The sequence below is a fragment of the Lontra canadensis genome, unplaced genomic scaffold, assembly GCF_010015895.1.
Source record: "Lontra canadensis isolate GAN:19392208 unplaced genomic scaffold, GSC_riverotter_1.0 scaffold19, whole genome shotgun sequence".
NCBI classification, from domain to species: Eukaryota; Metazoa; Chordata; class Mammalia; order Carnivora; family Mustelidae; genus Lontra; species Lontra canadensis.
Genome location: NW_022631013.1, coordinates 10,947,964 through 10,969,408, shown reverse-complemented (window position 1 = coordinate 10,969,408; position 21,445 = coordinate 10,947,964). Strand labels below are relative to the sequence as shown.

Here is a 21,445-nt window from a genome sequence, read left to right as displayed (position 1 = left end):
AAATACTATATAATTCCATTTATTAAAAGTTAATTTGTCAATTCTATCTTTTAATTTTTTAAGGATTTTATTTTTAAGTAATCTCCATACCCAATATGGGGCTTGAACTCACAACCCTAAGATCAAGAGGTGGCATGCTCTACCAACTGAGCCAGCCACCCAGGCACCCCTCTATTTTGATTTTTTTTTAAGTTCAGAAACAAGCAAAACTTTATGCTCAGTTTTGCTATGAACCTAAAACTGCTTTTAAAAAATAACTGATCTCAGGGTTGTGAATTGAGCCCCACAGTGGATATAGAGATTACTTAAAAATAAAATCTTTTTTAAAAAATTAAGTTTAGGGACACCTGGGTGGCTCATTCGTTAGGTATCAACCTTCTGCTCAGGTCATGATCCCAGCGTCCTGAGATTGAGCCCCGCAACTGACTCCCTGCTTGGCAGGGAGCCTGCTTCTCCCACTCCCTCTGACTCCTGCTCCCCCTTGTGCTCACTCTCTGTCAAACAAATAAAATCTTAAAAAAAAAAAAAAATTCAGTTTATTAAAAACAAAAAACAAGCCAAACTACTCTGGTATTAAAGTCAGGTAATAATAGCTTTGGGAAAGTGGGAGGAAATACTGATTGACAGGAATGCTAAGATGGGCTTCTGAGGTGTTAGCAGTGTTCTACTTCTTGACCAAAGTAATGGTCACATGAATATGTTCACCTTGTGATAATTCAGTGAGGCATACACTTTTTTTAAAAGATTTTTATCTATTTATTTGACAGAGAGAGAGATAGTAAGAGAGGGAACACAAGCAAGGGGAGTGGGAGTGGGAGAATCAGGCTCCCTGCCAAGCAGGGAGCCAGATGTGGGGCTGGATCCCAGGACCCAGGATCATGACCTGCAAGTCAAAGGCAGATACTTAACGACTGAGCCACCGAGGCGCCCCTCAGTGAGCCATACACTTAAGACCTGTGTACTTCTTTGTACATACACTATAAATCAATTTTTAAAACTGTTTGATAAACAGGGGCACCTGGGTGGCTCAGTGGGTTAAAGCCTCTGCTTTCGGCTCAGGTCATGATCCCAGGGTCCTGGGATCAAGCCCCGCATCGGGCTCTCTGCTCAGCGGGGAGCCTGCTTCCTCCTCTCTCTCTGCCTGCTTCTCTGCCTACTTGTGATCTCTGTCAAATAAATAAATAAAATCTTAAAAAAAAATGTTTGATATACAAATAGCAAATCTTCCCTGACTTGGACTGTCTAAAACATTCCCCAAACTTAAAGAATCTTGCTTTGAATGTTAGTAAAAATAGTGCAGTATCTCCCCACTCCAGTAAGAACTTAACTTATTCTGCTTATCCTAGTTCAGACCTAATAGTCCTAATTCTGGATTTATCTAAGAAAGGAGGGGGCACCTGGGTGGCTCAGTGGGTTAAGCCTCTGCCTTTGGCTTGGGTCATGATCTCAGGGTCCTGGGATCAAGCCCCGCGTGTCGTGTCGGGCTCTTTGTTCAGCAGGGAGCCTGCTTCCCCATCTCTCTCTGCCTGCCTCTCTGCCTACTTGTGATGTCTCTGTCAAATAAATGAATAAAATCTTTAAAAAAAAAAAAAAAGGACATTTTTGTTTTGTTTTGTTTTTTAACTTTTATTTGCATTTATTATGCTGATTTACTCCTGGACCATAAATTTTTATTTCTTCAGGGGTATCTTTTTTCTTCTGTGCAACCTCCTCTTCTGCTTTAGTAACAACCTGCTCTTTTCAGTAAGAATCACCTCAGTGTGGCACGGAGAGTTCATGGTTGGGTTAACCCAACCATGAACTCTATAAGTTTGTTATCTAATCTTAAGGACTTTGTTCACCTGGATATGCTTAATGACCAGAGAATCTACATCTAAACCCTTAAGTTCAGCATCAGTCTCTGCATTTTTAAGCATGTGCAGTAAAAATTCAGCACTTTTTTGGAACCACCAACCGTGTGTCCAGCCCCACTGTTTGGCCTGGGCGCACCTGCCAACTCCATTCTAGGAACAGAATAGCACACAACGCTTCACTAAAGTGACCCTTCAGGTATTTGGTGGCTTTTCAGATATGCATATCTTTGATGGCCTGGGCAGTTTCACCTGTGTACCTACAGTGACTACAAAGATTTGAACCTCCTGATTTGCATGATTTTGTAGGGTTTTCTGGGTCAAAGGAATAGCAAACCATTTTCAGAGATCATCTCAGGCTGCTTACAGGAAGAAGAAAGCAGATGTTTTAAAACCTTTAGATTCTTTGGGCTCTTATCTACTATACAGATATGTATCATAAACAGGCAGAGAGAAGGCACTCAACAAATATTACTAATGATTCAAAGCCCAAACTTTAAACAAATTTACATAGCAAAGTCTGAAATACATAGCACAGGCAAAATAGGGTAAAAACTCAGCTTATTGGCCTAAAAAGTACAACTTTCAGAAATCCCACATTTACAAACCAAGAAATTACAGAATATACTGCTTTTTAGGAAGAGATCGATTCATGACAATTCAGGAAACTGGTCCTTTCCCCTTTCACTCCTGCCTGGCTCAGACAAGGCACAACCTCCTAATGTCATAGCTAAGTGAAAAGAACACAGCAGCAACTCTGCTTTTAAGGACAGGAACTAACTACTCAAACCATGATAGGATAGAAACTGAGCAGCAAGGAGTTAGCAAAGGCAGATGACAATGTTAGGGAAAAAATAAGGTGAAGAAAATACTTGATCATCTGTTCTTGTGCCTGAAAATTCTAAAATCATTACTCTTCTGGGGCACCTGGCTGGCTCAGTCGGTAGAGTACAACTCTTGATCTCAGGGATGTGAGTTTGAGCCCCATGTTGGGTATAAAGATTACTTAAAAAACACATAAAATCTAAAAAAGAAAGAAAGAAAGATAGAAAGATAGATTGATTAATTCATTACTATTCCGGCTTTCCACAGTGGCAGTAAACCAAAATCTATCTGAAGTCTCCCCAGCCTAGAATTGACCTACAATCAATATGTGTCCTGAATGTCCATCAGAATTCACTTTCTTTTTTTAAGGTTTTTTTTTTTATTATTTGAGAGAGAAAGAGAGAGCACACGAGAGAGCACATGCTAGTGAGCACTAGCAGGGGGTTGAGGGAGAGGGTGAAGCAGACTCCCCACTAAGCAGGGAGCCTGACCTGGGGCTTGATTCCCCCAGGACCCTGAGGTCATGACCTTAGCCAAAGGCAGAGGCTTAACCAACTGAGCCACCCAGGCACCCCCAGAATTCACTTTCTAGAGAGTCTCCCAGTAGTATTTTTTTAGTTAATTAGATAACAAATAAATGATGATAAATATAAGTTTTTCTTTTTTTTTTTTGAAGATTTTATTTATTTATTTGACAGAGAGAGAGAGAGATCACAAGCAGGCAGAGAGAGAGGGGAAACAGGCTCCCTGCTGAGCAGAGAGCCCAATGCGGGGCTCGATCCCAGGACCGTGAGATCATGATCTGATCAGAAGGCAGAAGCTTAACCCACTGAGCCACCCAGGTGCTCCAATATAAGTTTTTCTACAGGCAAGTCAACGTAAATGACTTGATATTACTCTCATCACTAGTGATACTGTTTATTTTTTTTTAAGATTTTATTTATTTATTTGACAGACAGAGATCACAAGCAGGCAGAGAAGCAGGCAGAGAGAGAGAGGAGGAAGCAGGCTCCCTGCTGAGCAGAGAGCCCGAGGCGGGGCTCGATCCCAGGACCCTGGGATCATGACCTGAGCCCAAGGCAGAGGCTTTAACCCACTGAGCCACCCAGGCGCCCCTAGTGATATTGTTTAAAAACACAAGTAATTAATGTTCAATATGGAAAATAATTTTGCAAAAAAATGTTTGGAAATGTATTTTTTAAAGTTATTTAAATTCTAGTTATTTAAATTCTAGTGCAATATTAGTTTCAAGTATATAATATAGTGATTCAGTATTTCCGTACATCACCCAGTACTCATCACAATAAATCCAACTCCTTAACCCCATCACCTATATTACCCATCCCCCTCACCCACCTCCATTCTGGTAACCATTTGTTCTGTATAGTTGGGAGTCTATTTCTTGGTTTGCCTCTTTTTCTCCCCCCCCTTCCTCATTTGTTTCTTAAATTCTACATTTTTGTGAAATCATATGGTATTTGTCTTTCTCTGACTTATTTTGCTTAGCATAATACTCTCTGGCTCCATCCATGCTGTTGTAAATACCAAGTTTTCACTCTTTTTTATGGCTGAGTAATAGTCTACTGTGTGTGTGTGTGTGTGTGTGTGTGTGCACATACATATCACATATGTTTTAATATTTTATTTATTTATTCATGAGAAACAGAGAGAGAGAGAGAGAGAGAGGCAGAGGATGAAGCAGGCTCCCCATTCAGCAGGGAGCCCCATATGTGACCTGATCCCATGAGATCATGACTTGAGCCAAAGGCAGGCGTTTAACCATCTGAGCCACCCAGGCATCCTCACACCGCATCTTCTTTACCCCCTCATCAACTCATGAACACTTGGGCTGTTTTCATAATTTGGTTATTGTAGATAATGCTGCTATGAACCCTGAGTACATGTATCAATATGAAAAATAATTTTTAGGGGCACCTGGGTGGCTCAGTGGGTAAAATCTTCTGCCTTGGGGTGCCTGGGTGGCTCAGTGGGTTAAAGCCTCTGCCTTCAGCTCAGGTCACGATCCCAGGGTCCTGGGATTGAGCCCTGCATCTGGCTCTCTGCTCAGCAGGGAGCCTGCTTCCTCCTCTCTCTCTGCCTGCTTCTCTGCCTACTTGTGATCTCTGTCTGTCAAATAAATAAATAAAATCTTTAAAAAAAAAAAAAAAAGAATTAGAAACCTCTGCCTTTGGCTCAGGTCATGATCCCAGGGTCCTGGGATAGAGCCCCACATCGGGCTCTCTGCTCAGCAGGGAGCCTGCTTCCCCTTCTCTCTCTGCCTGCCTCTCTGCCTACTTGTGATCTCTGTCCGCCAAAATAAATAAACAAAATCTTTAAAAATAATAATAATAATTTTTAAATAATACAAAGATGATTTTTAAAAATAGAAGAGTACAGGGGCCCTGGGTGTCTCAGTGGGTTAAAGCCTCTGCCTTCAGCTCAGGTCATGATCTCAGGGTCCTGGGATCGAGCCCCACATCAGGCTCTCTGCTCAGCGGGGAGCCTGCTTCCCCCTCTCTCTCTGCCTGCCTCTCTGCCTACTTGTTGTGATCTGTCAAATAAATAAATAAAATCTTAAAAAAAAAAAAAAAAGAAGAGTACATGGAAATCATAGGTCAAACTTACAAAAGCTGAGGTCTTTTGTCTTCTTGATAGGCATAAAATATTTCCTACTGGTAAGGACCTGCCTCTATAGAGGATGCTTATCTGAAAGATGCTGAGGCATGTGATTTGCTAATAGGTCAGTTGAGTGTAATTATGCCAAGGAAACAGCAATGAGCAAACCACACCCAGAGTCCAGGTGGAAAGCTGATTAGAGATATCCAAACAGAATAAAACTATCCACAAGGATGTTCATGGTAGCATTGTTATAACAGCAAAATGAAAAAAATTATTACTGTTCATCAATATAAAACTGGCTAAATTATGTATGCTTATTAATGTGTATGGAATTACACATGGAATTCTCTGCAGCTACTGAAAAGAATGATTTAGGGGTGCCTAGGTGGCTCAGTCGGTTAAGCATCTGCCCTCAGCTCCAGTCAGGAAATCGGAATCCTGGGATTGAGCCCCACATGGGGCTCCCTGCTCAACAAGGAGTCTGCTTCTGCCACTCCCTCTGCTCCCCCCACCCAGACTCGTACCCCCTCTCTCTCAAATGAATAAATAAAATCTTAAAATATATATATTTATTTACACACACACACACACACACACACACACACACATATACATATATATAGAAAGACTCAATTCTCAAAATGCTTATAATTTGTTGGGAAAAACTACTGACAAATACCAAGACACCAAAAGTTAAAGAAAATCCTTTACTCAAGTTGCTCATGTGGTATTAGACCTTTTGGAAGCAAAAAGATATCAGTAGTATGAAGAAAATTGTGCCAAATTTTTAAAGAAAGACTAAGTGAATTCTATGAAAAGGCGGTTTCTTAAAATTCATCAAGTCCAACCTCCCACTCAATGTCTTTCAGAACATTCTTACCACTCATTCAGTTTCTGCTTAAAATGTCCTTAAAAAAAAAAAAATCTTAAGTAGTCCATTCCCTTTAAGAACAGCTCTAATTTAACGTTCTTCCTTAAACTAAAATCATTTCTTAGGGCGCCTGGGTTGCTCAGTCGAGAAGCATCTGCTTTTGGCTCAGGTCATGATCCCAGGGTCCTGGGATCCAGCCCCACATCAAGCCTCCAAATGAAGCCCAGGATCCTAAACGGGAAGCCTGCTTCTCCCTCTCCCACTGCCCCTGCTCCTGCTCCCTCTCTCACTCTCTTTCTGTCAAGTAATAAATAAAAAATCTTTAAAAAAAAAAAAAAAAAACTCAAAGTTTAAAAAAAAATTTTTAAAATCAGGGCGCGTGGGTGGCTCAGTCATTAATCGTCTGCCTTTGGGTCGGGTCATGATCCCGGGGTCCTGGGATCCCCCCACACACCCATATGAGGCTCCCTGCTTGGCAGGAAGCCTGCTTCTCCCTCTCCCACTCCCCCTGCTTGTGTTCCCTCTCTCTCCATGTCAAACAAATAAATAAAATACTTAATAAATAAATAAATAAATAAATATCATTTCTTCTAATTTTTTTAATTTAAATTCAATTAGCCAACATATAGTACATCATTAGTTTCAGATGTAGAGTTTCTTATAATTTTCAATCACTGGTCAACTTGCCCCAGATCTGCCCTCTGGAATGAAGTTTTATTTTTGTTTTTTAAGTAATCTCTACACCCAACTTGGGGCTCAAGCTCACCACCCCCAGGTCAAGAGTCACATGCTTCATGGACTGAGCCAGAGAGACACCCCTGCAATGAAGTTTTTTAAAACAATTTTCATCTATTATGATACTTCCCCTCTTAAATCATCTCAAAACTAAACCTCTCAATTCCTCAAATGTTTTCTACCCCCTTCATTATTCTAATGATTCTCCTCTGAAGAAATTCTACTTTCTCAATGTGCCTCTTAGAATCAAATACCCCAAATGAACACAAAATTCCAGATCTGATCTGACCACTGTCATTATTTTCTTTGTCTGGGTCACCATAAACAGTAAAAGAAAAGTTGCCCAGCAGTATACAATTCATTGACAAATTAGTAGTACTGTTCAGCCCATAAGTAATTTATATTTAAAGGCATTTATAGTTTAAAAGTGTAAAGGAGAAAAAAGATCACCGAGGACAGGAACTCAGGAACATTTCAACAACAACAAAAAAAAGCATGGGGCGCCTGGGTGGCTCAGTGGGTTAAAGCCTCTGCCTTCGGCTCAGGTCATGATCCCAGGGTCCTAGGATCGAGCCCCGCATCGGGCTCTCTGCTCAGCAGGGAGCCTGCTTCCTCCTCTCTCTCTGCTTGCCTCTCTGCCTACCTGTGATCTCTGTCTGTCAAATAAATAAATAAAATCTTAAAAAAAAAAAAAAAGTAGACCGTATGCTGGGAAAGGAAGAAAACATTTTTGATAAGCAGAAAATTCAAAAAGAATATTTCAGGGGGTACAAATGCAGAACAGTGGTGCAGAGGCAGGAATGAGCAGAGTTAGTGCTATAGCTAAATATCTGTATAAGGATAGGCAAAAATATAAGGCCAAAAAAGAGACCTTAACCCATAGGCAAAAAGACATGATTAAAGGGTTATACCAAGAAACTGACTTTTTTTTTAATTTTTTATTTTTTCAGCATAACAGTATTCATTATTTTTGCACCACACCCAGTGCTCCATGCAATCCGTGCCCTCTCCAATACCCACCACCTGGATCCCCCCAACCTCCCACCCCCTACCCCTTCAAAACCCTCAGATTGTTTTTCAGAGTCCATAGTCTCTCATGGTTCACCTCCCCCTCCAACTTCCTTCAACTCCCTTCTCCTCTCCATCTCCGCTTGTCCTCCATGCTATTTGTTATGCTCCACAAATAAGTGAAACCATATGATAATTGACTTTCTCTGCTTGACTTATTTCACTCAGCATAATCTCTTCCAGTCCTGTCCATGTTGCTACAAAAGTTGGGTACATCCTTTCTGATGGAGGCATAATACTCCATAGTGTATATGGACAGAAACTGACTTTTTTAAGATTTTATTTTTGAGTGAGTGAGAGAGAGAGAGAGAGAGAGAGAGAAATCATGTGACCATGAGTTGGGGGAGGGGCAGAGGGAGAAGTAGACTCCCCACTGAGCAGGAAGCCCAATGCAGGACTCAATCCCACAACCCTGTGACCATGACCGGAGCCAAAGGGAGATGTTAAACCAACTGAACCACTCGGGTGCCCCTCTTCTAGTGATTTCCAATGATACTGTGCCTTTGGTAATTTTGTACTTCTCAGGAGAGATGTAGAGTTTCTTATCATTTTCAACCACTGGTCAACTTGTCCCAATTCTGTCCTCTGGAATGAAGTTTTGTTTTCGTTTTTTAAGAATCTCTACACCCAAGGAGGAGCACCCGAAACTGACTTCTTTAGATGTCTGGAGATAACTAAATACCAGTTTGCCAATTTCTACACCAGTTTCTACTACTGTTTGAACTTTGACTATAGGGGAAAAGTTTCTAATTCAATTCTACACCAAGATGAACTGATATTGAGTTCTGCAATATCATTACACAGGCTTCTTTCATAACATGAACATTCCTAACTGCCAAAATATAATGCAAGAATATCATTTTAGAAAGATTTATTTTGATCCATTTCTGTAAGTTCTCCCAGAATGGATACTTTGGCATTTAATATGAATACTTCTGTATGAGGTACCTGCTTGTTTCAGTAATTAATAATCTTCAGGATCTCCATTCAAAAGACAATGACCTGCTGGTCTCTAATCCCCCAGGTCAAAAGAGAGATTCGACTAATGTGAAAACAGAAAGAAGTTAGCTAAATAGAATTTCTAGACAATGATAGTTGCCCAATATTAGAACTGCAGCAGCTCCTTTTCTGAAGTTATTTAAATGCAATTAAATTGGAATTTCTGGTTTAATAGAGTTGCTGCCTAAACAGTCTTTCATAAGGACTAGCACTATAATACAGTACAGCAGAAGAGATTTAAACTGTTCAAAGGACATTGCAAAACCCAACCTCCCAAATCCTGCTACTCAACAGCAGGGATCTAAAGGAATAAATAGATTCCCAGCTGCTTAGAGAAAATGTCTTACTAAAAGCAGAGCAAAATTCTCATTAATGAAAAATCAACCATGAAGAAAAAAAATTGCCTCCTAATCCCTGGGAAATAGTCAAATCCATTTTGGGTTAATGGAGATTTAACAAAACAGTGGAAGAGAGCAGAGCAAAACAGTTCCCTTTGCCAGCAGCTGGGGGAAACACCCATCAGAGAAATCACAAATAACAATGCTTCTAATCCACAGAGCCAAAAGAAACATGAACTCTATCCAGTGAAGGGTACCAGGAAAAGGCTCTTGCAGATAAATTCTTTCTCTCATCATCAAGCCACCTTATCCTACATCTTGTTGAACACTGATATGATAGGCTGTAACTTCAATTGTCCAAGATCAAATTCAATGGGTAATCCAAGCCCTGCTTTTTCTAATCAGATAATCTCTAAAATCACAGTACTCCCATGCATTTATTCAAAGCCAGTACTGAGCTCCTGTGTCAGGCACCAAGAATACAAAAACCTGTAAGAAACAATCTCTACCCTCACAGAGCTTAATCCATGCACCTTGCCTCATCTTAACCCCCAAAGCTCTTGCCTTAAAATATCTTCTTAGATGGGTCAAGCGTCCTCAGCGAAAAAGCAATAAAGGCCCTTTGATTAATGTGATAGAAGCTAATACATAAACATACATATAGGTCAATACGACTTATGCTCTGCTCCAAAAGGAGAGAAGACAACACACCTTTCCAAGTCGAATATTAGAATAACCTTATCCTACACTACAGAGAAGCAGGGAACCAGACAAGCAACAGAGGGTGCCAACGAAGAAATACACTGGAAGAAGGTATGTGACAGCTGTACTACATCGCGTTTAAATAGCGATAAAAAGAACCTTCTACTAATCCGCCTGCAGTTTCACGGTGCAGGGAAAAGGAAGGGAGACTGCCCACTGTTGACACCAACTATTCGCGGTTTCCTAGCTATTCCACTCTCACTGGAAAAGAGCCCCAGTCACTGCTTAATAGGATCTGGGCCTGCCGGCCAACAACTCTGTCACATGGCCACGGAAATGGAAAGGTTAACAGTCCCCCACAAGAGAGTGAGGGAAAACAAGAAAGGGTGGAAAGAACCTCTTTAAATGTTTATAAACGTGTTAACATAATCGCCCCCCGAGGCACGAACAGGAAGTGAAGTTTGGAAAAGGTGGTAACCCCACGCCCACTGGAAGCGTATGGGGACACCTCGACGACCCTCGCCCCCTTCCCCGCCAGTCCACACACTCACCGCGTACACAGAGCAGTGACATGGCCGAGGCACCGGCGAGCCTCCGCCGTACCCCAGCCAAGCCGCCGCACCCGGCCGCTCCCTCTTTCCTCTCAGCAGGTGCCGCGGCTGCTCCCGCTATCGGCCCCACAAGTCTGACCGCTCCTCATGGTCCCGGTGGCAGGCAGCGTCCCGCCGTTCTCTCGGACCCGCGTCAATTCTCACCGTCTGACTGGGCTCCCAATAGCTGTGAGTACGGTTGGGGAGGCGGGAGACTGGGCGCGGCACCGCGACGCCATCGCTGGGAGGCAGGAGCTACCGGTACTACCCCCCTCCTTTCGCTCCACGGGGATCCCGGCGAGCGTCTGGAAGGAGCCTACCCGTGGCGCTCCGCCTCCCAGCCAATCAACTCACGCCCAGTCCACCGACCCCACCTCCCATAAGCACGTAAGAGGCGGGGTTTCCTTCCTCTTTCCTACGTGCAAGAATGAAGGCAGCTCCGCCCACTAATAAGTGTGGAACAGAGAGGGCGGGGCTTCTCACTAGGAGGAGGTAACTGAAACCCTTTGCTCCTCCTACCCAAGAAGATTTTTTTCATTGAAGAAATTTCCGTTCAACTTCTTACTCTATCGATTACAGCTGACGGAACCCCTACGGGTAATAATTTAGCAAGATCATACCACAAGACAAACATGTTTTAATTAGCAACTACAAAAAAAAAAAGTAAAATAACTGAGTGAGCATAAAGTAAAATGTTTGGAGACCAGTTCCTTTTTTTCTTGCACGCCATTGTATCTCCAACGGCTGTAATAGTACCTGGTATATAGAAATGAGGCCGTAAATATTTACTGAATGAAGGATAGAGGGACGATAAGTATTTTAAGCTAGGACTTCTCTGGTAGGATGACAAATGAACATGTGAGGAAGTGAACAAGATCAGAACAGAAAACAGGAAGACACATAGTATAACGTACAGATCCAACACCCCTTCCACACCACAGTTCTAATCTAATTGGTTTGGGGTATAGCTCAGGAATCCTATGTTTTAAAAGCTCCCCAGGTGATTCTAATATGATGCCAGGGCTGAGCACCATTAGAGGAGAGGCTTTCTCCCATCCAAGTACTAATCAGGCCCGACCCTGCTTAGCTTCCGGGATCAGACGAGATCAGGCACGTTCAGGGTGGTATGGCCATAGATGAGGAGAGGCTTTCCAAGACCTCATTAGGCCAACTAAGATTTCAGCATTTGCAACTCTTGGCCCCATGGAATTCTGCCTGCAGTCCCAGGGAGGGTCTGTCAATCTAACAGGGTCTTTGCCCTCCAGAAGCAAACCTAGCTATCATATGATTTCTCTCGGTGGAATAGTTGCTATGAGAGAGTGACACTCCAAATGCAATAGCAAGCAGTAGCAAATGCAATGAAGAATACTTGATCCTTCCAGTGTTCATCCAAATTTGGAGCAATACTCCAAGGAAGATTTTGACCATGGCAAATGAGCCAGCCTTGTCAACAGAGATGCTGACCCTCAAAATAATGGGCATTCTCTGGACTGATGGAGGTTGGGCTACCTAGCTATCTAGCCCAGCTGTCCTTTATAAAATTGAGGAAAGCATGAACCTTGAAGCCAATCAGATCCACCTGGTATATTATCTATTTTTGTGCAATAAATTACTCCAAAACTTAGTGGCTTGAAACAACATTATCTCACAGTTTCTGTGGGTCAGGAATCTGAGTATGACTTGATTGGATCCTCTGGCTCAGGTTTTTTACAGACTGTTATCAAAGTGCCAGCTTGACTAAAAAAGCATCCACTTCTAAGCTCACTCATGTTATTGTGGGCAGGACTCAATTCCCCCTAGGCTGTTGGCCTGTCTCACTCAGTTCCTTGTCATTGGGCCTTTCCCACATGGCTGCTTGCTTAAAGCATACAAGCGGAGAAGGCAATAAAGTCTTTTAGCAAAATGGAAGTCACATTATTTTTTAGCTTAATCACGGAAGTGACATCCCCTCATTTTTGCTGTATTCTATGCATCAGAAGCAAGTCACATTCAAGGGAAGGGGATTACACAAGGACATGAATACCACCAGAAACTGCCTCACTGGGACAGCCATCATTGGGGGACCATCCTAGAAATCTGCCTACCACACTTGGATTTGAGTTCTAGCTCTAATACTTTGACCTTGGGCATGCTACATGGCCTCAATTTCCCAAAGAATAATAATAGTAACTGCTTTATAAGATGGTTTTGAAGTTTAAATGAGGAAATGCATTTAAATTACCTAGTACATACAAAAATGCCCAATACATGTTGGTTGTTACTTAGTTTTGTGGACATGAAGGTAGGAATGTGGCTGGGAAGTAAAGGGAAGGTAAGCAGAGCAAGAGCCACTGTCTAAAGTTTGTAATGTAAACTCTGAGGAATCCCAGTTTCCCAGTTAAAAGTTCAGAAAAGGGGCACCTGGGTGGCTCATTCAGTTAAGTGTCTGCCTTCAGCTCAGTTCATGATCTCAGTGTCCTGGAATCAAGCCCTACACCAGGATCCCCGCTCAGCAGGGAGTCTGTTTCTCTCTCTCTCCCTCTCCCTCTGCCTCTCCCCCTGCTCCTGCTTTCTCTCTCTCTCTGTCTCTCTGTCTCTCTCTCTCCTTTCAAATTAATAAAATCTTTTTTTTTTTTTAACGTTCAGAGGAAAAACACAATGACGTCTTTGGCCCTCTAGGCCCTTGACAGGCACCAGTTATACTCATCAACAAGATAAATGTACCTTCAGAAGCAACTCAGACAGGGATAGAAAACCAGTCCTCCATGCCGCACAGTCTTCATTAGTTTTTCCAGTACAGTACTTGAAAGTTCTTCAGCATTTGAATGGAATTCATACTTCAGGTTAGTTGGCAGGTAGCTGAGAGCTAGGACTCTGAAATCCAGGAAATGAGAAGGAAGAGGGGAGGGATCAAGGAAAGTAAGTAGTGAAAAGAACCCAAGAATCTCAAGAGGTTCAGACCGAAATACCTAAGTTTGGCTCTGTTGCTGCCTTTTTTGGGAGCCCTCAGGCAAGAAAGAAGGGGTCCAGATTAGAACCCTGATGCAGAGGAACCATCTACCAACTTTATGACTATCTTTAAGTCATGCTCCAAGGCCATTAAAAGTTCACTCTTCCTCCAAGTTTCCTATCTCTTAGAAAATATCTCCCAATGCCTAATGAGAAATTTAATATAAATAACTAATTAACACATATTTATTAAGTGTCTTTTAGATCAGTCTTTTTTTTTAAAGATTTCATTTATTTATTTGACAGAGAGAGAGATCACAAGTAGGCAGAGAGGCAGGCAGAGAGAGAGGGAGAAGTAGGCTCCCCGCTGAGCAGAGAGCCCGATGTGGGGCTTGATCCCAGGACCCTGAGATCATGACCTGAGCTGAAGGCAGAGGCTTTAACCCACTGAGCCACCCAGGCGCCCCTAGATCAGTCTTAATGAGAGGATGCAAAAGCAAACAAAGCACAGTTACTATCCACAAAAAGTTTACAAGGCATTGGGAAAGAGCTGTGAAAGAGCGAAGAACTTAACTGGGGCAGTGAATATTGGAACTGAGGGGTACAAGAAAGAGCAATCCCTTTAACATATCTCAGTGTTAAGGAACTAATGTGATAGAACTTGGCACACAATGATTGTGAATACAGGGGAGAATAAGAATATCATTTCTTGGGACGCCTGGGTGGCTCAGTTGATTAAGCAGCTGCCTTTGGCTCAGGTCATGATCCCAGCGTCCTGGGATCGAGTCCCGCATCGGGTTCCTTGCTCTGCAGGGAGCCTGCTTCTCCCTCTGCCTCTGCCTGCCATTCTGTCTGCCTGTGCTCGCTCTCTCTCCCTCTCTCTCTGACAAATAAATAAAATCTTTAAAAAAAAAAAAAAAAAAAGAATATCATTTCTTTAGTAGCAAACCACTGGAGGGAGAGCGAGTTTTAAAGTTGGATTGACTGAAAGGATGATGCTACAGTTTACTGATAGAGAGAAAACCAAGGTTTGGGGAGAAACGTTTCCTTTTGGACATATACATTAGGCTTGAGATTGTCATATGTACCCACTAGATAGATAATGTGGACTTGAACCCTGAGAAAGCAGTCCAAGCTAGAGATAGATCTTCCAATCAATAAAGATGTAACTATTTTAATCCCCATTTTTAAAATAAAGAAAATGAAGCAAAACTAGAATCCAAACCCAACTGTATCTTTCACCAGAGCTCAATTAGCCACAGTGCTATATTGCCTCTTAAGAACTGGAGAAATTCAGCAGAAGCTATGGAGGAATCAAGATAGGCTTCACAAGAGAGAAGTAGCATGTGGAGGAGGTGGATCTCAACATATGGACAGCACTGAACATGTACATATGGAAGAAAGGGTATTTAATATATAGAGAGAATAAGTTGCATGATCAAACCAAGAAATGGAATCACTGAACCTGTACAGGTATTTAAGAGTAAGTTGCAAAGAGTTTGAGAGCCCTATGGTTGCTGGGAGACTATATAAACTCAGAAAGGAACAAAGGTCTTTTATGGAGAACACCTACTTTTAAGGAGTAGGAAAACGAGATGGAAAAGAAATGGTCAGAGAGGGTGAACAAGAAAAAAACCAAACTACCTGTATATTGTTCCATTATAGATCTTATCTTCTTGAAAAATAATTGCATATCTATCCTTTCTTTAGACACAGAGCTCCTCAACAACAAAGGACCTGTTTTCTATATCTTTATCCCTAACACATAACACATCTGGTAATGATGCCCAAAAAAGACTTGTTGACTAATTGAATACATGAATAAATTAAGGAATGAGAATGTTTTTAGACTTGGTTATTGTCAAAAATAAAACTGGACATTAGTCAAAGTGATTAGGACAGGGACACAGGGGTGGCTCAGTCGATTAAGCATCTGCCTTCAGCTCAGGTCATGATCTTAGCGTCCTGGGATGGAGTCCCACATCAAGCTCCTTGCTCAGCAGGACCCTGCTTCTCCCTCTGTTTGCCACTCCCCCTGCTTGCGTTCTGTCTCTCTCTGACAGAAAATAAATAAAATATTTTTAAACCATGTTTTTTCTTTAAATGTTCATTTATTTATTTATTTGACAGAGAGAGAGACAGCAAGAGAGGGAACACAAGCAGAGGGAGTGGGAGCTGAACTGGGAGCCTGATGCAGGGCTCGATCTCAAGACCCTGGGATCATGACCTGAGCCAAGGCAGAGACTTTAACCCACTGAGCCACCCAGGCGCCCCTTAAAGATTTTATTTTTAAGTAAACTCTACACCCAACATGGGGCTCAAACTCGTGATCCCAAGATCGAGAGTCATATGCTCCACTGACTGAGCCAGCCAGGTGCCCTTAGCCCAGCATATTTGGAACTTGGTAAATACTGCCAAATGAATAAAATTCCACTGTGGGAATATATTCCATGAAAATAATTCAAATAAATGGGGGAAAAGCTGTGCAAAAAGATATTTGTACAGGATTATCTAAGTAGTGAAATCTGAAAATCAGAATGCCAAATAATTCAATGAATTCCTATAAATCAGTTTAGTCATTCCTATCAAATATTTACTTAATATCTATTTATTAGTAACACTGTAATCCTATACAAATGGATAAATATCAGAGAAAGAGACCTTACAAGAGATGTAAGTAAGTGTTGATGCATTCAAGAAAAATTTATTGAGGGGCGCTTGGGTGGCTCAGTGGGTTAAGCCTCTGCCTCCCACTCAGGTCATGATCTCAGGGTCCTGGGATCGAGCCCCACATCGGGCTCTTTGCTCGGTGGGGAGTCGGCTTCCCTCTCTCTCTGCCTGCTCTGCCTACTTGTGATCTCTCTCTGTCAAATAAATAAATAAAATCTTTGAAAATAAAAGAAAAATTTATTGAGCATCTACCAAGTACTACATATCATGCTACAGACACAAAGAAGAATAAGACATTTCTTCAAAGAATGCACAGTCTGGGGATAGACCATGAAAAGTGCTATGATCATGGTTAGAAGGAAGAAGTGTGTTGTTTGCATACATACCTGGAGGTTTCAGAATTATTTGAATACTTAATAAGTGGGGAAGGTATGGTTAACTTAGCAAATATATAAACTTCATGAAGGAAGGGACGTGTGTTTCTCACTATTGGAAAAAATTATCCAAGACTTGCAAACAAGCAAAAGAAATTGCTGGGTGTTCTTGCAGTTTTAGTACCGGGCACTGTCTAGAGCAGAGAACAGCAAACTTCTTCTGTAAAGGACCATTTAGTAAATACTTAGGTTTTAGGCCAAAAAAAGGAAAATTGAGGCTGTTGTATAGGTACTTGTATAACAAGAGAAGAAACAAATTTCCACAACCTTTTAAATAGTAACATTCAAAATAAACCAATAATAATTGAATACAAGTTTTTGGTACAATAGGTCTACTAAGGAGAAGGATGAAATTCTTTTGGAGAGTATGCATTTTGCTTAGTTGGGGTTCAAGTATTATTAGAATCAACTGCAGATGTTCAAGTACTAATGTTGATCTGTAATGAGATCTTATGAATCTCATCTGTCTTTTCTCACAGATAACTACTGTTAAATACTGCTATCAGTCCATGAACATGCGATTCAACTGAGCATATTCATTGCTTGGAAAGCATTTATAGAATTCTACTAGATTCTCCTCTTGACATTTGCTCAATTTTCTAAATGAAGTTTTTATTTTTAAAGTAATTGCAGAAAAAATAAATAAATAAAGTAATTGCAGGTTGCCAGGTGACTCAGCGGGTTAAGGTCTGTCTTCAGCACAGGTGATGGCCCAGGATCCTGGAACTGAGTCCCTGCTCAGCGGAGAGACTTCTTCTCTCCCTCTTCCTCTGTCTGCTGCTCCCCCTGCTTGTGCTCTCTCTCTCTCTCTCTCTCTCTCTCTCTCAATCTCTGTCAAATAAATAAATAAAATCTTTTAAAATATATATTTTAAAAAATAAAAAAATAATAATCTCTCCCCCCAACGTGGGGCTCAAACTCACAACTCTGAGATCAAGAGTCACATGCTCCACCAGCCAGGCACCCCTGCCTAATTTTTGCTCAAAATATCATAATAAAACATTACCAATACTAAGCCATCAAATTGCTGTGGAGTGGGGCAAAACAAGATATTCAGCTTCTATTTCTCACAAAACAAAAAAACAAACAAAAGCCACAGAATTGATGATGGTTGTGTTTGAGAGTGAATGAAGTCAACTGCTGACACTAGTAGTTTAATAACCCATGATAAATTTACATATTTTCTACAAAGTACTTTCTGCAGTGAATAATCATACACTTTTTTTGAAGATTTATTTATTTGAGAGAGAGAGTGTATGCATGAGCACGCAGGCACCCACACGAGTGTGGGGAGAGGGACAGAGGGATAGACTCTTCAAGAAGACTCCCCACTGAGCACAGAGCCCAGCATGGCTGGATTTCACAACCCATGAGATGAAGGCCTGAGCCAAAACCAAGAGTCAAATGCTCAACCAACTGAGCCACCCAGGCACCCCATGAATAACTGTACACTTTAATACATGACATTTTCACAAGACTTGTAAATTTGTTGAACTAAGCCTTTTTTCTGCTGCACATATATTTTTGCCACCATCAGCTGTGACACAGTTTAGCAGATTCCACTTCAGGTTGTGCTGAATTAGTGCTATCTCAACTTCTTTGAAAACGTTTTTACCTGTAATTATTTCTTTTTGTTTTTAATATTTTATTTATTTATTTATTTGAGAGAGAGACAGTGAGAGAGAGCATGAGTGAGGAGAAGGTCAGAGGGAGAAGCAGACTCCCCGTGGAGCTGGGAGCCCGATGTGGGACTCGATCCCGAGACTCCAGGATCATGACCTGAGCCAAAGGCAGTCACTTAACCAACTGAGCCACCCAGGCATCTCTACCTGTAATTATTTCATGCAGACTATTCATCAAGGCTAATTCTTCAGTCACTTCAAATTCATCATTTACTTGTCAAAAAAACAACAACTAAATAATATTGGCAACTGCAGACTCATCAGGAGCCAAGGAAAACTACTTAAAATAATTTGCTTTGGTTTTTTGTTTTGTTAATCTCTATAGCCAATGTGGGGCTTGACCCCACAACTCTGAGATCAAGAGTCATGTTCTGGGGCGCCTGGATTGGCTCAGGCAGTTGTGTCTGCCCTGGGCTCCGGTCATGATCCCAGGGATCAAGTCCAATGCCACTGAGTTCTCTGCTCAGCTGGGGGTCTGCTTGTCCCTTTCCCCCTGCCCTTCCCCCCTGCTCTCATGCTCACGCACTCTCTCTCTCTCTCTCTCAAATAAATAAATAAAATCTTAAAAAAATAAAAAAGTCATGGGCTCTTCCAACTGAGCCAGCCAGGTGCCCCTAAAAATAAAATCTTTAAGGAAAAAAAGACATTCTTAAATTTTAAATTCTTAAATCTACCAAAAGCAGGCTACAATGCATGATCACATAAAATGAACTTTACTTCTTAGTGTCACAATTGTTAGAACACAAAAAGTCCAAAGATGGCTATTACAAGAAATGTACAAAAGAAATTTGCTTAAAAAATAGCAAAAAGTTTTTAAATTGATTTCTCCCCCAAAGTCCAAATAAGTGTGGTCTAGGTAACCATCAGAGTAAAGGCTTTTTTTTTTTTTTTTAAGATTTTTATTTATTTATTTATTTATTTGACAGATAGAGATCACAGGTAGGCAGAGAGGCAGGAGGGAAGCAGGCTCCCTGCTGAACAGAGAGCCTGATGTGGGGCTCTATCCCAGGACCCTGGGATCATGACCTGAGCCGAAGGCAGAGGCTTTAACCCACTGAGCCACCCAGGTGCCCCAACCCACTCCCATCTTTATTGTATTCTTCCAAACCATGGCTGTGAGGTGTCCTGTCCTGGAGGTAAAGTCAGGCTGCTGGAAGCTGTAGTTCTTGATTTCTTTGTACCATCTATCAGCCATCTCCTTTCCTGTCTGATCATAGGAGGCCCATTCCAGGTTCTCTCCAAACTGGCTGTGACTGGACTCTAGGTTTGGGCATCCTTGAGCTGGCCAGGACTTCTGAATAATGCTGAGCCTCCTGGTTTGTCTTCTTGCAGAGCTTCAGTGTGTGGGGGGTGGGGAGGGGCGGACACAATGCTGCTGTTGGCACTTGTTGAGGGTCTTCAGGACCTCATTATTAAACTGTTGGGGAGCTGACTTGCCCATGCCCCACTGGGTACTCTCCCCAGCTCCCACTGCTGCTATGCTGTGCCCTCTTGCCTGGTCCTGGGCTTTTGGAGATCAATTCCTATCTTTATAAACCTGCGCAAATGGGCAAATCCAGATAACTAAAGGAAGTCAACCCTACTGGCAAAAAGAGAATAGTTACTGTTTTCAAGAGCCAAAACATACAAAGGGCCAGGAAAAGGAGTAGAGATTTGGAAGTTAGTTAAGTTTGGGGGTTAGTCGGGGATGTGGTAGAGAGAAGGAACTCAGAACTCACATAGCCCTGCCCAGTGGTCAAGGCACCATGAAAAACTCTATGGCACAGACCAAGGCCTGCCCACAGCCCCAGCACATATACACACAAGATCTAGGGCCCCCTTGCTCTTTAATCTCTGTTACTGAGGCTCATTTTCCTCCTCAAATTAGTTAATATAGTCATGAAATAGAGCCCCAAGTCTCTGTACAGCCCATTTTTTCCTTCACAAACTCTAACCTTGCTTACATTTGTAAGCAATAGATTCCAAATCTGTGTCTTTAGCTCAGACTGTTCTCATCAGCTTCAGACCCATATGTCCAACAACCTGCTAGATTTCTCTACCTGAAAACTATTCTGGTACCTCAAACTCAACATGTAAAAAGTTAAAACCATTGAAATATATTAAAATATACATTCAACTTGTTGACTCATGAATTCCTCTTGGGAAAATAAAATTTCCCTCAATGTTTTGTTCTAAAAGATCAGTGTGCTTAGAGTCATCAAATTATTATATTTCCTTTGGGCTTAAAGTGAAAAGATTCCCATGAAGTCCTACAACCTCCTTATTAAATAAAGGAAAGTTAACATTTATTTGTAAGAGCAAAAAACTAGAAACAATCTAAATGTTTTGTCCGTAGATTCAACACAATCCTAATGAAAATCCTAGTAGGTATGTTTGTGTGTGTGAGTGTATGATAAATGATAATCTGGAGGGGAGGGGAGTGGGAGGGTTGGGGTGGCTGGGTGATTGGGTGATGGACATTAGGGAGGGTATGTGCTATGGTGAGGGCTGTGAATTGTGTAAGACTGATGATTCACAGACCTGTACCCCTGAAACAAATAATACATTATATGTTAATTTTAAAAAGTAATAAGGTGATCTTAAAATTTATATAGAGGGGCACCTGCCTGGCTCCATCTGTAAAGCTTATAACTCTTGATCTCAGGGTCATGAGTTTGGCCCCACACTAGGTGTAGAGTTTAGCTAAAAAAAAATTTGATATAGGGGCACCTGGGTGGCTCAGTGAGTTAGGGCCTCTGCCTTCAGCTCAGGTCATGATCCCAGGGTCCTGGGATCGAGCCCCGCATCGGGCTCTCTGCTCTGCAGGGAGCCTGCTTTCTCCTCTCTCTGCCTGCCTCCTCTGCCTGCTTGTGATTTCTGTCTGTTAAATAATAAATAAAATCTTTAAAAAAATTTGATATGGAAATGGAATGGCCAAGAATAGTTAATATAATCTTACAATCTTGAAGTTAGAGGACATGGGCTACCAGATATCAAAATTTATTACAAAATTATAGCTATGAAGAACACTTGTGATGAATACTTATTTTATGAAAAAGGAGGTACTGTAGAGCAGTGGGGGTAAAGATAGTTTTTTTTTTGACAGAAATCATCCACAACTTGGAAATCCTGCAAAGAAAAGGCAGTAGGGCTAG

General features: G+C 41.7%; 1 protein-coding gene and 1 pseudogene across 6 annotated transcripts in view; both read right to left on the bottom strand.

The window, feature by feature from the left end:
* Window positions 1-10,921, bottom strand: part of UNC13B (unc-13 homolog B) — a 219,410-nt gene extending 208,489 nt beyond the window's left edge. For 3 of the 6 annotated variants that reach the window (XM_032860478.1, XM_032860480.1, XM_032860479.1), the window contains exon 1: window positions 10,559-10,920. In XM_032860478.1, the coding sequence (XP_032716369.1) occupies window positions 10,559-10,580 (22 nt within the window). In that variant the 5' untranslated portion in view covers window positions 10,581-10,920. Of the gene's footprint in view, window positions 1-10,558 lie in introns of all 6 variants that reach the window. The other 3 variants (XM_032860476.1, XM_032860477.1, XM_032860481.1) reach the window with 2 other exon arrangements.
* Window positions 10,922-11,170: 249 nt separating this feature from the next.
* Window positions 11,171-19,752, bottom strand: LOC116869564 (annotated as a pseudogene).
* Between the last annotated feature and the right edge of the window lie 1,693 nt (window positions 19,753-21,445).